General features: G+C 38.1%; 1 protein-coding gene and 1 pseudogene across 1 annotated transcript in view; one reads left to right on the forward strand and one right to left on the reverse strand.

Annotated features, from left to right (window-relative positions):
- The window catches only part of MANBA (mannosidase beta), a 104,833-nt gene that overhangs the window by 11,361 nt on the left and 72,000 nt on the right, over positions 1 to 21,472 (forward strand). Inside the window, exons 2-5 of the mRNA XM_054591677.1 lie at positions 1,347 to 1,441; positions 3,212 to 3,317; positions 4,139 to 4,309; positions 10,060 to 10,183. Of these exons, the coding sequence (XP_054447652.1) occupies positions 1,347 to 1,441; positions 3,212 to 3,317; positions 4,139 to 4,309; positions 10,060 to 10,183 (496 nt within the window). The remainder of the gene's footprint in view (positions 1 to 1,346; positions 1,442 to 3,211; positions 3,318 to 4,138; positions 4,310 to 10,059; positions 10,184 to 21,472) is intronic.
- Positions 10,687 to 10,925, reverse strand: LOC129085321 (U6 snRNA-associated Sm-like protein LSm6; annotated as a pseudogene).

The following is a 21,472-nucleotide window of genomic DNA, read 5'->3' on the forward strand; positions in this document are numbered from 1 at the left end:
TCTCTGGCATGTACCTTTCGTCCCATCTTGATACACAATCAGCGATGTAGAATCTCTCACAGGTTTATGGTCTGGGTAAGTGCCCAGCTGCCTTTTGCCAACCTAACTTGGTCGTCCCGCCCTTACCTCTGTGGAACTTAGACAAACAAAGTCGGCTTTTTCGTCTCCATCTGGAGTTGTAGTCCCTGAGGAATTCCCCCGAGCCTGTCCCAGTCAAGGAGAAGCCCTTCGGGTTGGCACTGTTTTCCTCCTATAGCTGTGGGGATGTTCACAGAAGAAGAACCAAAAAGCTCTGCTTACCACTTTCTCTTCTGCCTTCTGTCTGGGAGTCCTCATCTGGGAGGTAAAGGTGGAAAAAGAGTAGGAGAAGAGGACCTAAGGATGATGAAATAGAGGATTTGGGGCTGGAACTCATGGGAGAACAGCACCATGAACATCCAGCAAGCTAGTCACCTGGGGCAGAGGTTGGCAGCTGTTTTCAGTAATGGGCTAGAGACTATTATTTTAGGCTTCATGGGTCATGTGATCTCTGTCATGTCATGAAAGCTGCCCCATATAATTTGTAAATGGATGGGCACAACTGTTCTCCACTAAAATGATACTGATTGACACATGTCTGTTCTTCGTTTGCTGGCCACACCAAAGCAGGTAGTGAGCTGCATTTGGCCTGCGGGTTGTCGTTCTCTGACCTGGTCCAGGATAATACAGGAAACCTTAGGTTTATAAGCTTCACGGTATCTGTGCTTCCTGTGTATTCTCTGTAGATATCCTTTTAGTGCTCACTTAATAAAGCTGAATAAAAAATAACTTTGGAAATGCTAACTAAATCCAGAGACTGGGAGTTTTGCTGACCTGTGGGCAGTAGGGCAGAAACATTTTCCCTAGAAGCCAGCTGAGATAGCAGCAGCAGTAAGCACAGTGAGAACCACGGGCAATGAGGGAGCACTGGCTGCACATCAGAAGTTCTGTGTTTGGTTTAATGCTAATACCTTGGAGGTGAGTGTGGTTTTAACAAGGGAAGCCAATCCTAATCTCCACACATGCTCTTTGATAATGAAACGATATTATTTATATTTCAGACTTCCTTCATTTCAGGTATTTTGTTGCACTTAAAAAAAACATATTTTAGTATTTTTGATATGCAAATACCATGTCAACTTTGAAAGGTGATAGTCTTTTAAATGGATGAAGCTTTAGCCTTGGGAATGAGGTGTGCTGGCCTGTGAAATGCGTGTACTCCTAAGCCAAGAGTTCATTAATTATTAGGTGATAAGTAGCTATCAGTAATTATTTAATGTTTATTTATTTTTGCATATTTAATCATTTACCATAATTTTTATCAACAGGATCCTTACTACAGGTTTAATGACCTTAACTACAGATGGATCTCCTTGGATAACTGGACATATAGCAAGGAATTTCAAATCCCCTTTGATGTTAGGTTTGTATGTATATCTAGATCTATATTTATTTATTTTTATAATTATTTGAGCTTTTCTTCTTGTCTCCTTGATAATTTCTTGTTTTTTTAGGTTGCATATCATAGTTTTTCAACTATAGTCTTGTATTATAAAAGTGAATATATAAGATATATATGGCCCTGGCCAGATAGCTCAGTTGGTTAAAGCATCATCCCAATGCACCACAGTTGTGGGGTCAATCCCTGGTCAGGGCACATATAAGAATCAACCAATGAATGCATAAATAAGTGGAACAACAAATCAATACCCTTCTCTCTCTCTTTCCCCTTCTCTCTGTCTCTCTAAAATCAATAAATAAAAAAGAAACTAAAAAAAGAGAATGTATGATTTAGGTTTTGATTTGCATATGAGAATTGTGCCACTGATCATCAGTCATGAGATTATGCCTTAGTCATTTTCCTGTGATTATAATGGAGTCACCTAGACCTAGTCAGTTCTCTTGTCTGCATGTCCCTCTCCCTGCTCACAGCAATCAATGGAGTGTACATACTTATGATGTTGTCAGGTAGGATCAGAGGCACAACATTTGTTCCGTGTGATATTAAGCAGCCATTGAGACTGTAGCATTGGCCTTACATTATGTCATGAGGCCATGAAAAAAATCATGTTATAGTTTTTAGTAAGGTTCTATGAAGCAGAATGTAACCCAATTATATCCACTGTCATTATTGCTAAAGAAAAAAATTCTTCTGTCCTTTTTATAGGTCTTTTGTGGCTAATTATGTACTAGCCTTTTAAAAGAGAAATAGAGCCAGAATATGGTGCTCAATAGCACAATGTTACTGTGCTCCAGGCTCCTATTTCCCCATTAAGGGTCTTCTTTCACCTTGAACTCAACATATTCAAAATTTAACCAGATGACTTTCCCACTTAAAGTTACTTTATATTCTAACAGCCTCATTGTTTCTCTTAACACCATTTCTCCAATTTTCTATACCATAGTATTTTTGTCTCATCATATCTTTTCTTCATCTTCCTGTATTTAGTCTGCTTCAGAGTCCTGTTAATTTTTGTCTAGCATTTTTCTTGATTCAGCTCCTTCGTCCTCATTTCAAAGTTCTCACCTTTGCCTATGCCTTTATTAGTGAATGCCTGGAATAAGGCCAAAATTGCCTAACTAGGTTTCTTGCTTGGTCTTTTTATTTTCCAGTCCATTTATCTTCTCAAAATATTGATTTTTATCATGATGTTCTTGTTCAATAACAACAGTCTCTTCCTTTTGATTGGCAAATCAGATTTAATCTCCTCTGCTTGCCTGTGAAAATACTGCTTTACGGTCACCCGTCCCTGCACCACTTCCTGCATCCCCTCCTGCCCTGCTGAGTTGTTCCGCTTTCTCCCCTTAGTTCCCAGAATGACTTCTGTACCTGAATCAAACCTGTTACCTTAATGTTATTGATGCTCTTAGCACTTCGAGGTTTGGGTTTTGTGAAAACATTTTGTGTCTATTATTTAACTTGGTTTCATAAGAACTGCGTGAAGTTCTAGGAAAAAAGTCAATGAATTTGGAAATTATAAGTTGTGTTTATGATTTTATGGTGATTGAAATATGAAGAAAAATAAGGGTCACTCAGTAAAAAAATGTATTAGACTTCTGGAAATTTCATTGGAAACTGATTTTTAATGATATGTATTTTCTGTGAAATATTTATTCCTTTAGTTCTAAACTAATGTAAAAGACAGCTAAGTTAATGTTTTATAGCTCTTGTTTTATTTTTTTTCTTTTTTAGCAAATGGCAAAAAGTAAATTTGATTTTTGAGGGCGTTGATACAGTTGCAAAAGTCCTGCTCAATAATGTTCTTATTGGGAAAACAAACAACATGTTCAAAAGATACGTAAGTACATAATAATATCAGGTTAAAAATACCCACTTATATGTGTTTGTGTTCATTGTTATTTTGAATAGACAAAGGTAAGTGCATATTTGCCCATGCAGGTTGGTACAAGCTCTTTGGAGCACTGCATAAGTTCCTTCATTTCTTAGTTGCCACATTTGTAGGATGATAAAAAAAAATACTAAAAATCCTATGGAGTTATTGTGAGAATTTAGTAAGCTAAATTATAAAATGACTGGTACATTTCCTGACACGTGGGAAGTATTCAACAAATGCTTTTCCCTTCTCTGTTATTTGGTGATCCAGAATTTCATGGGAAATGACAATTGACACACCATTTTAAAAGAATATGTTCCTTCCTTTCTGGAATAATTATATTATGAGATCATATCCTGCTGTCCCTTCCCTTTCAAGGGTAGACTTGCCAAAACAAAAGTAATTTATCACTGCATGCTATTTATACCAAAGAGTCATGAAGCATCTAGGAAATCCTTGGCAGTTCAAGGCCATATGTAAATAGCCAGAGCAGACATTACAGAGCTAAATATATTTTTGCGCGCTCTGTTTACTAGGAGCATCATCTGTCAGTACAAACAGAAGGGGAAACCTAGAAATCTACATTGGGTGGGAGAATGTACTCAGTTATAAATAAAAGTCGGCAACTTAGTTATACTATTTCAGAAAGGTGTTTTCTCCTGCAAAAAGGCTCAACCTAAAGGTTTCGATTATTTTATGCATCTCTTCTTCCATCTTATGTATGCCTATATCTAAACTTTTACACACAAGGCTACTTCCACGTTTGTTCTTTCCCTTTAATTCAGAGCTTTGATATTACCCATGTGGTCAAAGCCCTAAACTCTGTGGAGCTGCGTTTCCAGTCACCAGTGTTGTATGCGGACCAGCAGAGCAGAGCCCACACTCACTATGAGGTGCCCCCAAACTGCCCTCCGAGTGTACAGGAGGGAGAATGCCATGTCAACTTTATTCGAAAGGTAACAGTCTCACACGGGGCTTTAACCTTGAGGGTGGGATGTGCTGGTATATGAAATGCTTGTTTGAAGACTCCCATGTAAAGTTGGACATCTTTTTCTTGCCCTCTTAGTGGGATTTGAAAATTTTTAAAAATAAGAGCCAAAGGACTATATGACTTTTTTGCAGAGAATTTTTGTCTTTCTGGATTTTTTTCCTTGAAGCATGCTTCGAACTTATGTAACATCAGGAAAAGAAGACAAATAGGTGACTAGTAATGTAACTTTACCAATTACTTTTCAACATTTAGGTTTATCAAACTTTTCACCAGACTGTAAGTTTCATATTTATTAGTGCTTCTTGCTACTAGGAAGCCTTCTGTAATTATTAATATATTTGCTGACATGTTCTTATATTTTACTGGTAGGTTCTAATAAAATCTAAAATAAGATAAAAGCCACAGGAGGGTATTTTTCTTTGAGTCCAATATCAGTAGAGATGATTTGGATTTACTCTGATTCATGATCGAATTAGTGTTCTATGTGATATTTATTTTTTATTTTATTTTTTTATTTAAAATTAATTGTGGTCAAATACGCATAACACAGAATTTACCCTTTTAACCATTTTAAGAGTACAGTTCATTATTATTAAGCACACCCGCATTGTTGTGAAACCCGTCTCCAGAACATTTTTCATGCAACAAAACTGAAACTCTCTACTCATTAAAAAATAACTCCCCATTTACCCTTTCTCCCAACCCTGACTACCACCATTCTTTGTGTTTCAATGAGTTTGAACCCTCTACATGCCTCATATAAGTGGAATCACACAGCAGTTGTCTTTTTGTGACTGACTTATTACACTTGCTGTAATGTTCTCCAGGTCCATCCATGTGGTAGCATATGTCAGAATTTCCTTCCTTTTTAAAGGTTAATAATATTCCATTGTATGTATATAACACATTTTATTTATTCCTTCATCTCTTAATGGACATTTGAATTGATTCCACCTTTGGCTATTTTGAATAATGTTGCTATGCATGGATATACAAATATCTCTTTGAGACCCTGCTTTCAATTTTTTTTTTAAGATATTTACCCAGAAGTGGGATTACTGCATTACACGATAACTCTATTTTAAATGTTTTGAGTAATTAGCATTTAATTTTAACAACAAATGTAATCATTGGTTTCATTGTGAAGATACTAAGTGTATTTTTTCAGCACTTGTTGACCAGAGCCTCAGTTGATAAATTCTGATTATTTAAGTTAAGCAGCTCTTATCATTAAACCATGTTTCCTTAAAATAAGTACTAAGGTCAAAATTATACTTCCGCCTGTTTGACTCCATGTACCCAGATTTGTGTCAGTGTGTCCATAACCATGTGTTCCTATGGCTGTAACTGAACAGTATGTGACTGAGTAGTCAGGAGTTCATGGAACTTTTGTGTACTTACACTTCTGTTTAAATTTCAGCTTTTGTTTTTTGCCTTTGGCTTCAAATGGCACAGTGGTTCTAATACTAGAGCTTGCAGTTTCCTGCTGTCTTACATCTTCAACCTTCTATCAAAATGAGGACTTCCTGGATCCTAAAGTGAAAGTTTACTTTTCAGGTCATAAGTACGGGTATATATGTGTTATACATATATCCATGTAGTTGCTTCCTTCTACCCCTTAGTCACTTTGTAGCATTTAAAACACACTGTCAGTTTATCTAGATAGAATAAACCCCTTTGTTACTAATATCAGGAATCAGACCCAGGTTTCTATCCTCACAGTGAAAGTGGGGGACTAAACTTGGGGTGTGTTTCTGGCTACATTGACCTGATCCAGTGGGAAGAGGCCTGAACTGGAGAGAAAGACAGGAATTTTGGATCTGAATTCTGGCTTTGCAAACCCAGAGGGATCTTAGGCAAGTCTATCATTTACGTATGGAGCTGATCTCTTCTCTTCCTTCCTGATTGTTAACATGAAGATATAGTGAAAATTAATGTAAATGCACTTGCCATAATAAAGTGCTGTACAGCTATTACAAATGGAAGGTAGTGATATTATTTATTTTGGAGGCTTATTTCTGTAATTACAGACCTCTAAATGTGCAACTGTAAAAATACCTCAGCTTAGCTTATGTGAAGTTAGTGGGATAGAGGTGGAGGGTGGATATAATGAGGAAATGTGACTCTTAATCTATTCTTTGACCCCTCTGTGTTCTCCACCTCTTATCTCTGCTTCCTTCTCTATCCAGCTGGAATAGTGGAACCCATCACCTCATCTGCTGTCTTTGGAATATTCCACACCATCTTTCTTGCTTTCCATTGACATCCCTTGCTGTTCCTGCTAAGTCTCATTATCCAGACCAACCTCCTTCTCTTAAAAGTCTTGCTATTCAGTTCTCTCTCTGTTCTAGACACCTTTCTCCTTCTATTTTTGTATCCTCTCTAGTCTATCTCATTTTTCTTTATTTCCTCAATAACCAATCAAATTTCCAGTGACTCCTAATATTGTATTGTCAGTTCAGATCTCTCTTTAATTCAGACCTGATATTCAATTGCCTATTTGGCAACTTCACTTGGCTGATTCATAGAGACCTAAAGCTCAGTATATCTAACACTGTACTTGGGATCTAAACCTTTCTCTCAAAGCACCCTGTCTTGCTAAATGGAATACCATACAGGACAGTCACTCAAGCAGAAAACATAAGAGTTATTTTTGATATTTCCCTCTCATTTTCTTCCCTCCTCCAATCCATGGCTTAGTCCTTTTGATAATGTGGATGTTACCTTGTCGGTGGTTCTCAAATCTGCCCACGCTCCACTCCTACTACCATGCTTGAGTTCAATCTGATATCATTTCTTGCATGAATTATTGCCCTGGTATCCCTGCAAACTCATTTGCCTTCCTCCAGTTAATTTGCCACAGAGCAGCCAAAATGTTCTTTTCAGACTAAAGTCACAGCATTTCCCTCTTTAAAAACTCTTCAGCCATTTCTTACTGCCTTTAGGATAAAGTCTAGAGTTCTTAGCTCTTAGCCCACAACCACTTTTTCAGGTACTCCCACTTTTCCCATTGTTCTTTCTTCATTCATTCCCTGGACAGTATCATACTTTCCTGCACAGGCTGTTAACTGCTGAAAGGGATGCTTTACTTCCCTCTCCCCTAAACACACTGGACAAGAGGGACTAAGCCTCAAGTCTCCATATAAAAGTCGCTATTATACAGGAAATCTCATTTGACATCTCCTTCCCCTATTATGTGTTCCCTGTCTGTTTTCTTTGTATTTGTGATTTTTATTTTTAAATTTAGAGCCTGAATTTCTTGCTGTACTGTGAGCACTCTAAGCAGGAAGACTGTGTCTGATTTGTATATTGGTGTACTACCAGTCTGACACATAGAAAGCACTTTGCAAATATTTTTTTGAATAAGTCATAACTTATATTTGGAGAGGTTGTATGAATAGAAGTGATTTGTAACCATTGGTGGGGAAAGTAGTCTTCCTTAGAAGATGTTGAATACACACACACACACACACACACACACACACACACACACACGTATTTTTTAGATGTTTAATATTTTTGCCCTCTTCCTTCTTCCTATTCCTGATAAAAGAATTACATATCTGAATTTACAAACTTTCCAATAAATATCCCCATGGTGAGTTTCATTCTGAACATGACAATCTGATACTTACCTGGTGAATTTCAACAGATATAGATGTTACAGAATAGTTTTAATTCTTTGTTTTTCCCTGTAATAGAAATGAATTGATCTCTGTCTTTGATAAATACAGAGCTTAGGAAATACTTAAACAAGAACAATCTGGCCAAGTCCTGAGGCAGTATTCTCCAAATGCCCCCTTCAGAAAGATCTTAGTATTTCCTAGGATACTTGTTCCTTTTTAAAAGCTGAACTCATTGTCTCATACATTTTAATGAACTGTATTTTGAAAATAATTTTTTCTTTTAAGAAGTAGAAATTAGAAATATTCTGCTTGAACAGGGATTTATTTTAAAGGAAACCATCTCCTGCTTTCGAATTTGAACCTTTGTAAATTAATATGGAAATTGAAATGTGTCTGAAGGAAGAGACAGGGAGTCAGGCTGGATAATACTGGATAAAGTGTCTACCCTGGCTACCTGTGTCAGTGAACTGATTGCTCTGGGGCGGTAAGTTCAGAAGCAAGTACTTCTGAATTCATACTGGAGGAAATAGGGGTTGGCAAGCCTAGCTAGAGTTCCTTAAACCTAGTTATAAGTATCTTAATCTTCCACTTTGTTCCCCTGGTTTTTATAGTTATTCGTTTAAATATAATGGTAGGTTAAGAGATATTTTTGAGAAGTCTAAAAAGTAACTATTGTTGCTTCAATGTGATATGCTTTTGAAGAACAAATGTACATAATTAAATTTTATGTTCTTAGAACACTTCTGCAAAATTTAACTAGCTGCATAAGTTGATGTATTAGTTATCTACTGCTGTGCAACAAATAATGTCAAAAATTATCAGCTTAAAATGACATTTTTTCGTCACAGTTTCTGTCAGGAAGGTGTGGCTTAGCTGGGTCTCTGTGGCTCAAGGTCACTTACGAGGTTACAGTGAGGCCGTGGACCGGACTGCAGTCACCTCCTGGCTGATGAGGCCTAAAGTGTTTGTGTCTAAGTTCCCACAGGTGGTATTGGCAGGCCCTCAGGTTAGCTCAAAGCCCACTCCTATGGGTCTCCCTACAGAGCCACCTCACAACACGGTTGCTGGCTTCCCTCCTTGGCCAAGGGAGAGGGAGAGAATTCCCCAAGCAGGAGGTGCAGTCTTGTATAACCTTATTTTGAAAGTTATCACCTCTGCTGTATTCTGCTGGTTAGAAGTGATTTGCTAGGTCTGAATCCATACTGAAGGGAAGGGGATTCCATGAGGGTACGAATACTAGGAGGGGATCATTGCAGGGCATTTTATTTTTATTTTTATTTATTATTATTCTTTAATCCTCACCCAAGAATATGTTTATTGATTTTAGAGAGAGAGGAAGGAAGGGGAGGGAGGGAGAGAGAGAAAGAGAGTTGAAAAAGAAACCTTGATGGGCTGCCTCCTGTAGACACCCCAACTGGGGATTGAACCAGCAATCTAGGTACAAGCTCTGAGCAGGAATCGAACCTACAATCTTTTGGTGTATGACACAATGCTCCAACTAACTGAGCCACCCTTCCTGGGCATTGTGGGCCATTTTAAATCCTGTGTATAGGACACACACACACGTACACTATTACAGACTTAATTCTGTGCTCCTCCACTAATTTGTATGTTGAAGTCCTAACCCACTGTGGCTCAAAATATAACCCTATCTGGAAATAAAGTCTTTAAAGAGATGACTAAGTTAAATGAGGCTGTTAGGGTGGGTTCCAATCCAATAAGAATGATGTCCTTACAAGAAGAAGAAATTTGGGCAACAGAGAGAGACACTAGGGACATATGCATGTGCACAGAAAAAAAGACTACGTGAGGGCACAGAGAGAAGGCACCTTCTGCGAGCCTAGGAGAGAGGCTTCAGGAGAAACCATCCCTACCGACACGTAGGTGTTTGAGTTCCCAGCTTCTAGAACTGTGAGAAAGTAAACTTCTATTGTTTAAGCCACCTAATCTGTGATATTTTGTTATGGCAGCCCTAGCAAACTAAAATATACTTTTACAATATTTTAAAAGGAAAGATTTAAAAAAAATAATGTTTAAATTTCGTGGTAACCAGAATCTGTCTTCTTTTTTTCCCCCCTTGAAATTACAGGAGCAGTGTTCCTTTAGTTGGGACTGGGGGCCTTCCTTTCCTACTCAGGGCATCTGGAAAGATGTTAGAATTGAAGCCTATAATATTTGTCATCTGAACTACTTCACTTTTACCCCTACATATGGTAAGCTAAGACATGTGATTCCTTTTTTTACTTTTGTGAGCCTCTTCTGTGTTGCAAGAATTGGGTTTATAATTTAAATATACAGATTTCCTTTTCAGAGACTTACTTAAAAATTTTTTTTGACACATTAAATTAAAAATGAAAATATGTACAAACTGTGATTTGTAATAAACACTTGCAATATGAAGTAGGTAAGTAGGCAGGTAGATACCTTTTAACATATTTTGAAAAGAATGAAAGTACAAGTAGCTCTAGTTTTCCTAAGTGTTTGTTCTTTCTTTAAGATTTTCCTTTTTTAAAAAATTCTTTTTTGCATTCTGCACACTGACATAGAAGTAAAAGAAAGAGAATGAAACTTAAATATGAAAGAATTCCTCACAATTAATTTCACAATTTTATACATTACTTACATGTCAGTGAAAAATCACCAACTCTTACAAAATATAACAAATTATATTTAAAAAATATATTCAAGTATGAAAAGTACTGTACTCTTGATGTCTTCACATCCTTCTCCTCTGTGTGCTTATGTATAACATGTTGTTTCCTTGGATAAGCATCCCCATATTTAGGCATATTCTTCAGTTGTCCATTTACATATTCTTCTGTCTGCTCCAGGGCAATATTCATGTAGCCATCCAGGCAAGCCAGAATAATCCACTCTGGAATGTAATTTTACCACAACTGGTCATCCAACTATTTGCTTTAAGGAGTCACTATGGATTTGCTTCTGCAGACTCATTTTAACAATCCTGATCAGAAGTTTGGGAGGCGGGACCACTGAGTCCTAATCCCAGCCCTGCTACTTAATTAGCTGTGTATGTTGGATAACTCATTTCACCTCCCAAGGCATCAGATTCGTCATCTGGAGGCTGGGACCTGGAGCCCCCTCTTTAGGCGCCCCGCAAACCTGGCTTCCACAGACTACAGGACGGGATGAAACTGAAACTTGTGTTCTTTTTTTAAAAGAATTGGACCTGCTGGTCTGTATTCCTTTTGCTGTCTCTGTGGTCACTTTCACTGACCTAAGGTTTTGATTTGTTCAAATTATCAGGCTGACTTTCTATCACCGCACATTTTCTCCTCTGAAGGCCAGGACACGCCAGCCTTTTTAAGAGTTAAAAATAAACTGAAAGGCAAATAAGGCATAAAGGAAGTTTTGTGAGGTAGAGTATACTACTTTTTCAGCTGAAGGAACTATTCACAAGAAAATAGCATTGAATAAAAGCTCAGAAATCTCACAGATGTCAGTGAATCAGTTAAAACCTGGTCAAATATTTGTTGAGTTCTTGGCCCAGCACCGTGTTTGTTTGGCTTAGGAAAGAAATGTCCTATCTCCTTCCTGCATGTTGATTGTGCGGGTGTGGGGAGATAGCAGGGAATACCAAAACAAACGTGTAGTGTAATGGTCTTCTGGGATGGGAGCCCCAGGAGTTCAGAAAATCAAAGATCAGTGAGGATTTGAGAAGTCTGGGAAATCATGGTCAATGAAGGTGGATCTTTTCTTTTTTTAATTGAATTTATTGGGGTGACATTGGTTAATGAAACTGTATAGGTTTCAGGTGTACGATTCGATAATACATCATCTGTATATTGTATTGTGTGTTCACCACCCCAAGTCAAGTTCCTTCCATCACCGTTTATCCCCTCTATCCCTTCTTTTACTGCCTCCCTCCCCTGAAGGTAGATCTTCAATATTAGCTCATGATGCTCAGTCCAATTCTGTGCAGGCCTAACTCAATGAAGTCAGTAAGCAAGAATGTGATATGTCAGGACAAGAGTTCTGCTATCTTTAGGGCACTGGCGACTCTAGATTGCTATTTAATAGAACCAAATCTGTTTTTGAAGACAGAAGACAAAAGCAATTCAGAGATAGTTGATAGTTGAGATCATTTGGTGCTGCTGGTATTTTTAAATGTTAAAAAGGCATTAAAAGATCTAATTTAACTTTCATCTATAAATGTGGATGTTTTAACACTCCAGTTTAGTGCTTCTCAAACCTTTCCTCTGAGGTATAACCTGAACTGAATTGTGCTACTAAAATCAAATAATGGTTCTGGTTCATTCTCCCCCATCCACACACATAGTTTTCCTCAGGTGTATATATAATGAAGTCTAGTTTAAGAAGAGGCCTCATTTTTCAAAAAGTTATTTATTTAATTGTTTTGAAGCTTAATCAGTGTTTTAGGTAGTTAGCAATAAGTGCTGAGTTCCAGAGACCTGAAAAAATTTGAATAACACTGCTCCAGCTTAATTAAAAATTTTGACTTTGAAGCTAAACACTTCTTCCTGAATTTGAGCCATTATAATTCATTTTGTTAGTCACTAGTGCATGAATGAATTTTATTTGAATTAAATTAATTTATTTTAAATGATGTTTAAAATTTAATTAAATTCCATGTAATCAGTTCTCCACATAAACTACATTTTAAATGTTTTATGACTGCACTTTATTTTGTACTTAACATAGAGAAAAATATGTTTCCTGCTCAGAAGCTGTGCCCTAAGCATAGTAAGCAGTAATGCCTATAGTTCTGATTAATTTTATAGATTTCATTTTGGTTATTGATGTAATAAAGAAAATTGAAGGATAAATTTATGAAAGCATTAGGAGGGGAACTTCCTTTAGGAGTTTTTTCAGAATTTTTCCATCACTGAAATCAATCGAAATTTTTATTTTATATTATTTTATTGTTGTTAATGCTGTTCCAGTTGTCCCAGTTTTTCCCTGTCCACCCCACCCCCTGCCCAGCCCATCCCCCAGCAAAAGAAATTTTAAAAAGTTGAAAAATAATAAAGAGAATAAGCTAATATATTCTGGATACTTTTATATATTTATTTGATATATACCATGAAAAAGGCATTGTGAGTTACTAAAAATAAAAAATCAGTTCATAGTAAACAAATATAGAAAAATATTTAAATGTAAAATATTAATTTTTAATATTTAGTGTGAAATGAGATTGGTCAAAACTAATGGACACAGTGATTATCTCTGGGTATTAATACTACAGATAGTTTGTATTTTATTCTTCTGCTCAATTGTGTTTTCTAAATTTTGAAATTGAGCCTATATTGTTTCTATAGTAAGGGAAAAAAGTAGCTAAAACAAACTAATTTACTGAGTAATTTCAGTCAACTTATCCTGAAGGGCTAAACTAATTTGACCATGTGACACTTTCTGCTTTCTCCTGCTGAAGCTAGAAAGGGATGACAGTTTTGCTTTTCCAAATGTTCAATTTATTTCTTAATTTAAAAATACTAAGTTTACCCCTGAAGATCAAATGACCAGCCACAGTTTCCCAATATAATCATATATAATATGACAGAAAAAAGGGCTATTAGACTTTCAAAAAATTACTTTGAAATTCATGTGAATAAATTTACTTTATATATACACACATATATAAGGTAAATAATATATAGGAAAACATATTTTTTCTCTATTCTCAGTCCTTATAATAGTTGTTGCTAAACTTCAGCACTTTTCAACATCTTGTGGTCATTTGACTTTGTCCTAACCTCAGCTTCCTAAATGATTTTTACATCTTCTTAATGTTTAAAATAATGAAAACACATTTCTTTTGGAAAAAATGTTGAGATCAAAGGAAAGCAAAATTTTCTTCCATTATCTCTTAGGCTCTTGTCATTTTTCTAGGTATTAAAGCATACCAATGCATTGATGGGGCTTTCTTTGAAACATTGTTAGAAAATATTTATTGGAATGATTCATCCTTAATCCTGAAATAGTCTAATCAGGTTTTAAAGAACAATAGTTGTTTTAGGACTCCCATACTTTCAGTATTTTAAAAATTGAAAGATTGACCCTGGTATTGAAAAAGATAGCTCAGATCCTTGTCACCAGGTGTGGAAACCCAGCAGGATTCTGCTCTTCTTTTCCCTTGGGGAGCGGGTGGGAGACTAGCCCCATCTGGTGGGGAAGGGGAGAGGAATGTCTGGACTGGACTTGGGTTGCCAAGGTGTGATGGGAGGGGAGCTGAGAAGACAACTGGTGTGTGGTGGGTCGATGCCTCAGTTCTGGAGATTTGGACTTCCACAAGCAAATAATCTGGCCAAAAACGCAGGTCTTGTGTGGTAGTGGTGGTAGCGGTGGAATCGGGATGTGTGTGTGTGTGTGTGTGTGTGTGTGTGTGTGTGTAGGGGGATTTGTTTATTGATTATTTTCTCTGTTTTAGGTCTTTCATATTTCTAATCTGATGTGACTTGTTCACATTAGGCCCTAAAATTAATCAGGGAGTGATGTGTCTAGTTTCTTAAGCTTTTCCTAAGGCTACATAAACATATTAAGTCTAAATATATAACGCGTATGTTCTGATAAAATTCTACATTGTTTAATCTTTTGTTACCACAGTTATAGAAAAGAGAGTGTAGAGATAGATGTTTTTCAGCATGTGAATCCTCTTGAGCTGAGGTGAGCTGTGCTTGAGCACCTCACAGATGCTGTCTGCTCCCACCCTCTTCAAATTAACTTGCTGCCCCTGCCGAGAGCGCCTGCCTCCTCCTCCATTCCCCGAGACCCAGAGCTGGAGGAGTGAGACTAGCTCTCAGTGCCACCCTGGCCTGTCCAATAGAAGCCTCTATTGAAGGTCAGTGCTGCCCTTTGCTTACAGCTTAATACAATAGAGCAAAGATTTGTCAGTGTTGCTTAATGCCTTATTTGATGCATTTATTGTCTTTCTTGCATTCATTTTGAATCACTTTCATTTATCATTGAATTATTTATTCATAAAAATGGCAGTATTCACCTTTGAAAATATCTTTATGGGTAGCTAAATTGCTTGAATAATCTCTCCTCTGATTAGTTCCCTTGATGCATAAATAGATTTTTTTCCCCTCTGGAATTTACCAATTTATCCTTGCTGTGGATGGGGAGGGACTGTGTTTTGCATCTGTTTTGCCTGGATTTCATCTTTGAGGATTTTGTTCTGCTGAGTAGGCAAGGAGATCTTTACTGCTTTGTAAAGAAGGGGAAAACAGCTGTTGAAACTAACTGTGAACCTGCTTTTCAGGCTAATGCAAGCTGTTAGCTCTTTGAAAAGCAGCTGCTGAAGTCTGTGCTATAATTCCAGCAGGAGCATAGGAAAATCTCCTGCGTTTGAATTTAAACATTCTGTGGCTTGGTCATTTCAGCTTGTCATTACTGTGTCTTCCAATGTGCAACTACCTTTTCACTCTAGCTTTTCATCCTCTATTAAAGATGCAAGAAGAGAGCAGGCAAGAGGAAGAGCTGTGAGCAGCTCAGCAGGGTGAAACTAATCAAGGCAGCTGCCTCTGAATAGTGACCCCCCCACCAACAAGATAGATGAAGCATCTTTTTTATCTTACATAAGCAACTTACCAATGTTTGCAGATCTGTCCCAGGCTGACCTTAATGTTCTTCCATTTCAGTTCTTAACCCCCTAGATGCCACCTGGATTCTTAACTGTGACCTTTGAGTGTATTTTGTTTCTCAAAGTAGATTCAACATCTTTGGTTTTCAGGGTTGGGGCGTAACTTACAGCGTTTGTCAAGGCTTACAGACAGTAATTAATCAAGAAATGTATTTTCAGTGTTTGACAGAAATTCTCATGTAACTGTTGCCATGCCCTCGACAGGTAGGTTAGGTTACAAAGATGGTATTTTGACAAATGGAGGAACTGTGGCACCATATAATTATGCATGTAGTGGAGGGTGAGACACATTCTTGCTTATAGATTTCCACGTTCTTTCTTTTTTACAAAGACAGTCCTTAAGAGGCTAACATTTGATTGTTACAGTCTCCCCAAATGCTTTGTTTCACATTGAATGTTCTTGATACTTGGACTTAAACTCTGAAAGGCAAAATGTACTTTGCTATTGGTTTTTCTCGTTCTTATACAGGTTTCAATCAGTATGTGTGCCTGCTAGTGTCTTCCTTTTGGTAGGCACCTCAGAGAGAAGTGCATGGAAGGTAGAGGACACTGGAGTCAGAAAGCTGGGGGTCTCATGCTATCCACTGGCTTGGAGGCTCTGGAGCTGGATTCTGCAATCGGGTCTCAGAAACCTCATCAATGAAGTGACTAGAAGACTGCCAAGTTTCCTCTGCCTCTGACATTCCATGGGTCTTTCCCTGCTTTGTAAATTACACAAGTCATTACAGGGTACTGAGGGCATAAGTGAGGAACAACCCACTTTTTCTTGAAGCTAGGCATAGGACTAAATGAAGACATTGATACTCGAGGCTTAACTGAGTCAGTTCTGCAACTGCTGTTAGTAATGGACACACTTGAATTAATGCATCTAGGCCATCTTCTGATTTTTCTACTTCCATGTCTTCTTACACATTTCTTTTTTCCCCTTAGGCATCTGAATAAAGCTGTTTTTTCTTCCCAACCACATGTTGACAAAGAAATAGTCTGTATAGGAATATCAAAGGAGCTGGCATATTTCGGAGGATTTTTAAAGGTTAATATAGTGGCTGCAAGTACACAAATTGGAGCTGTCTTGAAGACTGTTTGCATGAAGCAGGAGCACACAGTAATCTGGGCTGTGTAGCTGCTTATTCTTCCTATAAATTCCCATCCAAGTCAGACTCATGGTGGTTGGTTTGTTTGTTCTTGTTTTTATTTTTAAAGAAACCTCACTGAATCAGCTTTGGAACAACCTGAAAATGAGTCAGTGGCAGAACCACATTATCTGCTACCGCTGGTTGCCGCCTGGTTGGTTGAAGTTATAAGAACAAATGTCGACTGTGGTCTCTTGTGCAGGGAGCGGGACAGCAGCTAGGACATCATTGAGTCTTCAGGCCAGGGAAGACCTCACGTCATAGAGAGCACAGGTCAGCTTGGCCTGTCTACCCTGTTTGGGCCCAGACTTGATTGGTCAGGGTAAGGAGAGGATGTAAAACTTGGTGTAGTTGGGAGGGAGTCATGGGAGGGAATTTTGAGTCATTTAAGCGTTTTTTTTCTTTCCTCTTTCCCTTCTCAGCACTTTGTTGATTTTTGAGATTACCTTCCATTCCACTTCAGGAGAGCTGGGCGGGGTGGGGGTGGGGAGCATGGTGAGGTATTCTGGAGGAGAGATAAGATAGGAAGATATATTCTAGAAATGGGCCTTAATTTATGAGGGAGCTCTTCTTAACTAGGAAATGGGATTAGATATTTTAAAATTAGCAAGTGAAAAGAAATAAACAGATAATACCAGGAAAATTATTGATTAGTGAAGACTGTAAATGTGTTTTGTGAACTTGAACTATTGAAGACTTAAATTCTCCATGGCTTCTGGAAGAAAGAGTTGAACTCTTTTTGGAAGAAGAGGAGAGGGCAAAATACGTAGGTATAGTGAATCAGATGATGACACAATAGGCTTGTGAATCTTCATATTGAGTCTTTAATTCCATAGCCTTAGTTTTTCCATTTAGTAGCATTGAAGGGAATTAACCAGATGAGCTCCAGGAGTGCTGATTTACTTTAGAACGTTCTGTGTTAGAAGCTGCAGAAACTGGGGGATTTGGCTAGCACTTTGAAATTGTACTGTTTGTCCAAAGGCCCTTATAGGCAGTGAATTCTCCACTGCTGAAGTGATAGCAGCAAAGGAACCGGCACAAATTTGGTCTTAATCATTGGTAGGAGGTGCTTAGAGGGTAGAACGCACATGTTTAGTTGGAAATTAAAGAAAAGTCGATTTCAAGTCAGTGTAAAGAATGACTTGACAAGGGTAGCAAAAAAGGGAAGCCTATTTTTGTGAAGGCAGAGGTTTTTGTCATAGATACTAAAGAAAGATTAGAATGATCTTTTGGGGGATATATTCTAGCATAATTGAGGAAGGAGATAGGAAGGAGGAAACTCCAGCAGAGCCCCAGGGCTAAGATAAAGAAGATGGATAAAGGGCTGAGACCCTGTTCTAAGACTGGTAGTTCCTGCTTTCTGGAAAAGCATTGAATCCTAGTGAATCAGGAATGCACCTGTGCAGAAGATGCTCTCTGACTCCTGCTTCATTATAGTAGCATTATAATGAATTAGCATTGTGGACCCCCTTCCCGGTAGGGAATCAAGGAAATCATGGGAGACCTACCCTAAAGGAATAAAAGCCCTCTAGCCCCTGAGTTCAGGGCTGCTGTTAGGCTGTTAGGCTGTTAGGCTCTGCTCTGCTCTTCTCTGCTCCGCTCTGCTCAGAGTGGACCTGCTTCCGTGTTCTGTGTGGCTTAATAAATCTGCTTTCTCTCGCTTTCTGCTATAAACCCTGTGTGTTCGGTTTAATTTTTTGTCCACAGTCACCAAGAACCTGGTTACCTGTGCTCACCTGTGACATAGGGATCAGCAAACTTTGTCTGTAAAGGGTCAGGTAGTAAATATTTTAGGCTGTCAGGGTCCCGTGGCCTTTGTTGCAACTACTCAACTCGGCTGTTGGTGTGCAAATGCCACCAAAGACAACATGCAAACAAATGAGCATGGCTGTTGCCTTAGCTTGCTTGGATGGCCATAACAAAGAACCATGGACTGGAGGGATTCAGCAACAGAAATTGAATTGAAGCTGGGAAGTCCAAGATCAAGGCGCTGTCTGATTCAGTTTGTGGTGAGGGCTGTTGTCCTGGCTTGCAGATGGTTTTATCTTTCTATGTCCTCACATATAGAGCGGGTGGGGGCAGGTAGGTAGAGAAAGAAAGATAGAGCTCATTCTCCTCTTTAAAGCCATAGTCCTATCTGATTATGGCCCTACCCTATGGCCTTATTAAACTTAATTACCTCCTAAAAATCCCATCTCCAGATACAATCACATTGTGGGGTTAGGGCTTCAACATTTGATTTTTTGGAGGGTAGGGGAACATGATTCAGTGTTTCAATAAAATTTTATTTATGAAAAAAGAAGTGGGTCAGATTTGGTCCAGGGACCATAGTTTGCCAGCCTGTGATGTAGAGGCAACCAAACACTCATCGTAAAGTAGACTATATGATCTATCAGCATACTTCTAGTTCAAAAGTTTTATGAATCTGTGTTATTGCGGTTAAACACTTAGCTAAAAGGTGTATTTGATGTCTAGTGTAGCTTGATATCATTAAAACAAATGGTCTCTTATGTAATAAAACTCCCTCCCTACTGTAAAAATCCTGAGCACCACTGAGACATGGTTTTTGGGAAATTATTTGGGTAAGGTTGGCGTAACTCTGAGGCTAAGTGTATAGTCTCTATTTCAGACTGTCTTGGTTCATACCCAGGCTCTTGGGCAAGTTACTTATCTTCTTTGTGCCTCAGTTTTCTCATATATATAATGATGATAATAGAATTTATATTATGATGTTGTGATGCTTAAATAAGTTGATACATCTTTAGAGCATAAAACAATGCTTAGCTTATAGTAAGTTCTTGGCAAATGTGATCTATTGTTCTTTCTTAAAATAAGAGAAGCCAGAGGAAATATTATAGCATCTAAAGATTATGTAGCTGTCAAAGATTTAGGGATATTTTAGAAAATAAGTTTGGATCAGATTGGAGTGCGTGCTTCTGTTTAAAAACAATAAAAATGCCATAAAAGGAAAACTGAGAGACTCAGTATATACTTAGTAGGAGAAAAGCATCTTTAACTAAAAGTATGACTGTCTTGATATATTTTTCCGTGTCTTGGAAAAACATGGAGATTATGAGTGTGTAACCTGAAAAATTGGCTGGATCAGAACAAACCTGATTTAGGGCTCATTGACTTGTGTTCCTAAGAATGAATCAATTAATAAATAAAAATAGTTCTTAAGCCCAGGATTAGGTTTTCTTCAGTGGCATCAGATCCATCTCTACTTTCGGCTGATATATGATGCAAGTGATGAAATGTAAGGAGTGATCTTCCTTAGAACAGATATGGTGCACTTCTGCATTTGGAAGGAAGGCCAGTTATAAAGTCTTTGGTCATTGATCAACATACAAACTTGTGATGATGAAATTGGAAAGTTTTCAAATCCCCTCTTTATTTCTAGAGAAGGATCCTAAGATATTTATCAGCCAATAACCTTCTCTTATCTCTTCTCCAGAGGGAAAAACAGAAGCCATTTAGTAGGCACTCTCTCAGTTTCTTGCCAGGAGTCATACACACAGAAGTGTGCCAGCACCTCCTTTCCATGGCAGTAAAGAATGAGAATGGTCATGGGTGGCTGTGACAACCTGTCCATCCAGCCTTCTTGGGTACTTTATCACTACTTTCCCCTGTGTAACCTAAAAAACAAGAACAAGAACAAAAACAAAAACAGGGGCCTGCGTTTCTAGCTTGCTCTTGCCCAAAGCCTGCTTTGACATAGTGTCTTATTTAAAAACCCAAACTCAAACACACATCCAATCCTGGAGATATTAAACAAACCATGTAAACCAAATGAATGATGGAGGAAGGGGTTATATTGCACATAAGTAATTTAAAATGCTACTTCAAACCCGCCTGAAACATTGCCCCATCCCCGAACTCCGCTCCCAGATCCCCACTCTTCAGGCAGCTGTCTCACCTTCCTTTGCTCCCATAACCTGCTTCAGCCTTGCTCCCTCTTTCTTTTCTTTTCCTCCTCTCCGTTCCTGGATTTTCCAAGTGACACTTTCCTTCCCTTTTTGCACAGGTAGAAAATTCATTTCTTTCTGCTTCTTCATTTGCATCCTGGTATATCAGTCTGGTGAGACCCCTAGTGATTTTTTTTTTAAGTACAAATCTGATGCTCTTATCCTTTCTGATGAAAAACTTTCTGTGGTGCCCCTTTGATCTAGCGTGAAGTTTCCAGACTCCTCACATGATCCGACATGAGCTGGACCTTGCGTGCCTCCCCAGTCATGTTGACCTCCCTCACCAGTTTCATCATTGCCTAAGTCCTTGTTATGGCGTCACTCATTCTTTCTCATGGCTTTTCATATTTGCTTTTGCGATGCCCAGAGTAATTGCTGTTTTCCTCTGAACTTAGCTAAAGCAGCCTTCTGGGCTCAGCTAGATACTTCTTTTTCACAAAGGCCTTCCCTCACCCTCTGTAAGTTAGGTGTTCTTTCCTGTGAATATTTTCTCAGAGTAACCTTTTACTTCTCCCACCCTAATATTATCACACTTTGTATCCCATTAGACTTAGTTCATGAGGGTAGGGCCAAGTTCATCCTGGTCAACCATTTCATTCCCGTATTTAGCAAAGTACATGGCATGTGGAAGTTTCTTAGTAAATATTTCTTGGATAGATAATCTACATTAAAATATAATTCTATTTTTTTCACGTTTGAGCAATTCAAATACATCTGAGTTTATACCTTATTACATGGCTTAAAATCCTTAGTATTTTTACTTTGCTTTATAAAAAGGAA

This window comes from Pteronotus mesoamericanus, unplaced genomic scaffold (genome assembly GCF_021234165.1).
Source record: "Pteronotus mesoamericanus isolate MK-2021 breed Mesoamerican mustached bat unplaced genomic scaffold, CSHL_Meso_final scaffold_232, whole genome shotgun sequence".
Taxonomy (NCBI): Eukaryota; Metazoa; Chordata; class Mammalia; order Chiroptera; family Mormoopidae; genus Pteronotus; species Pteronotus mesoamericanus.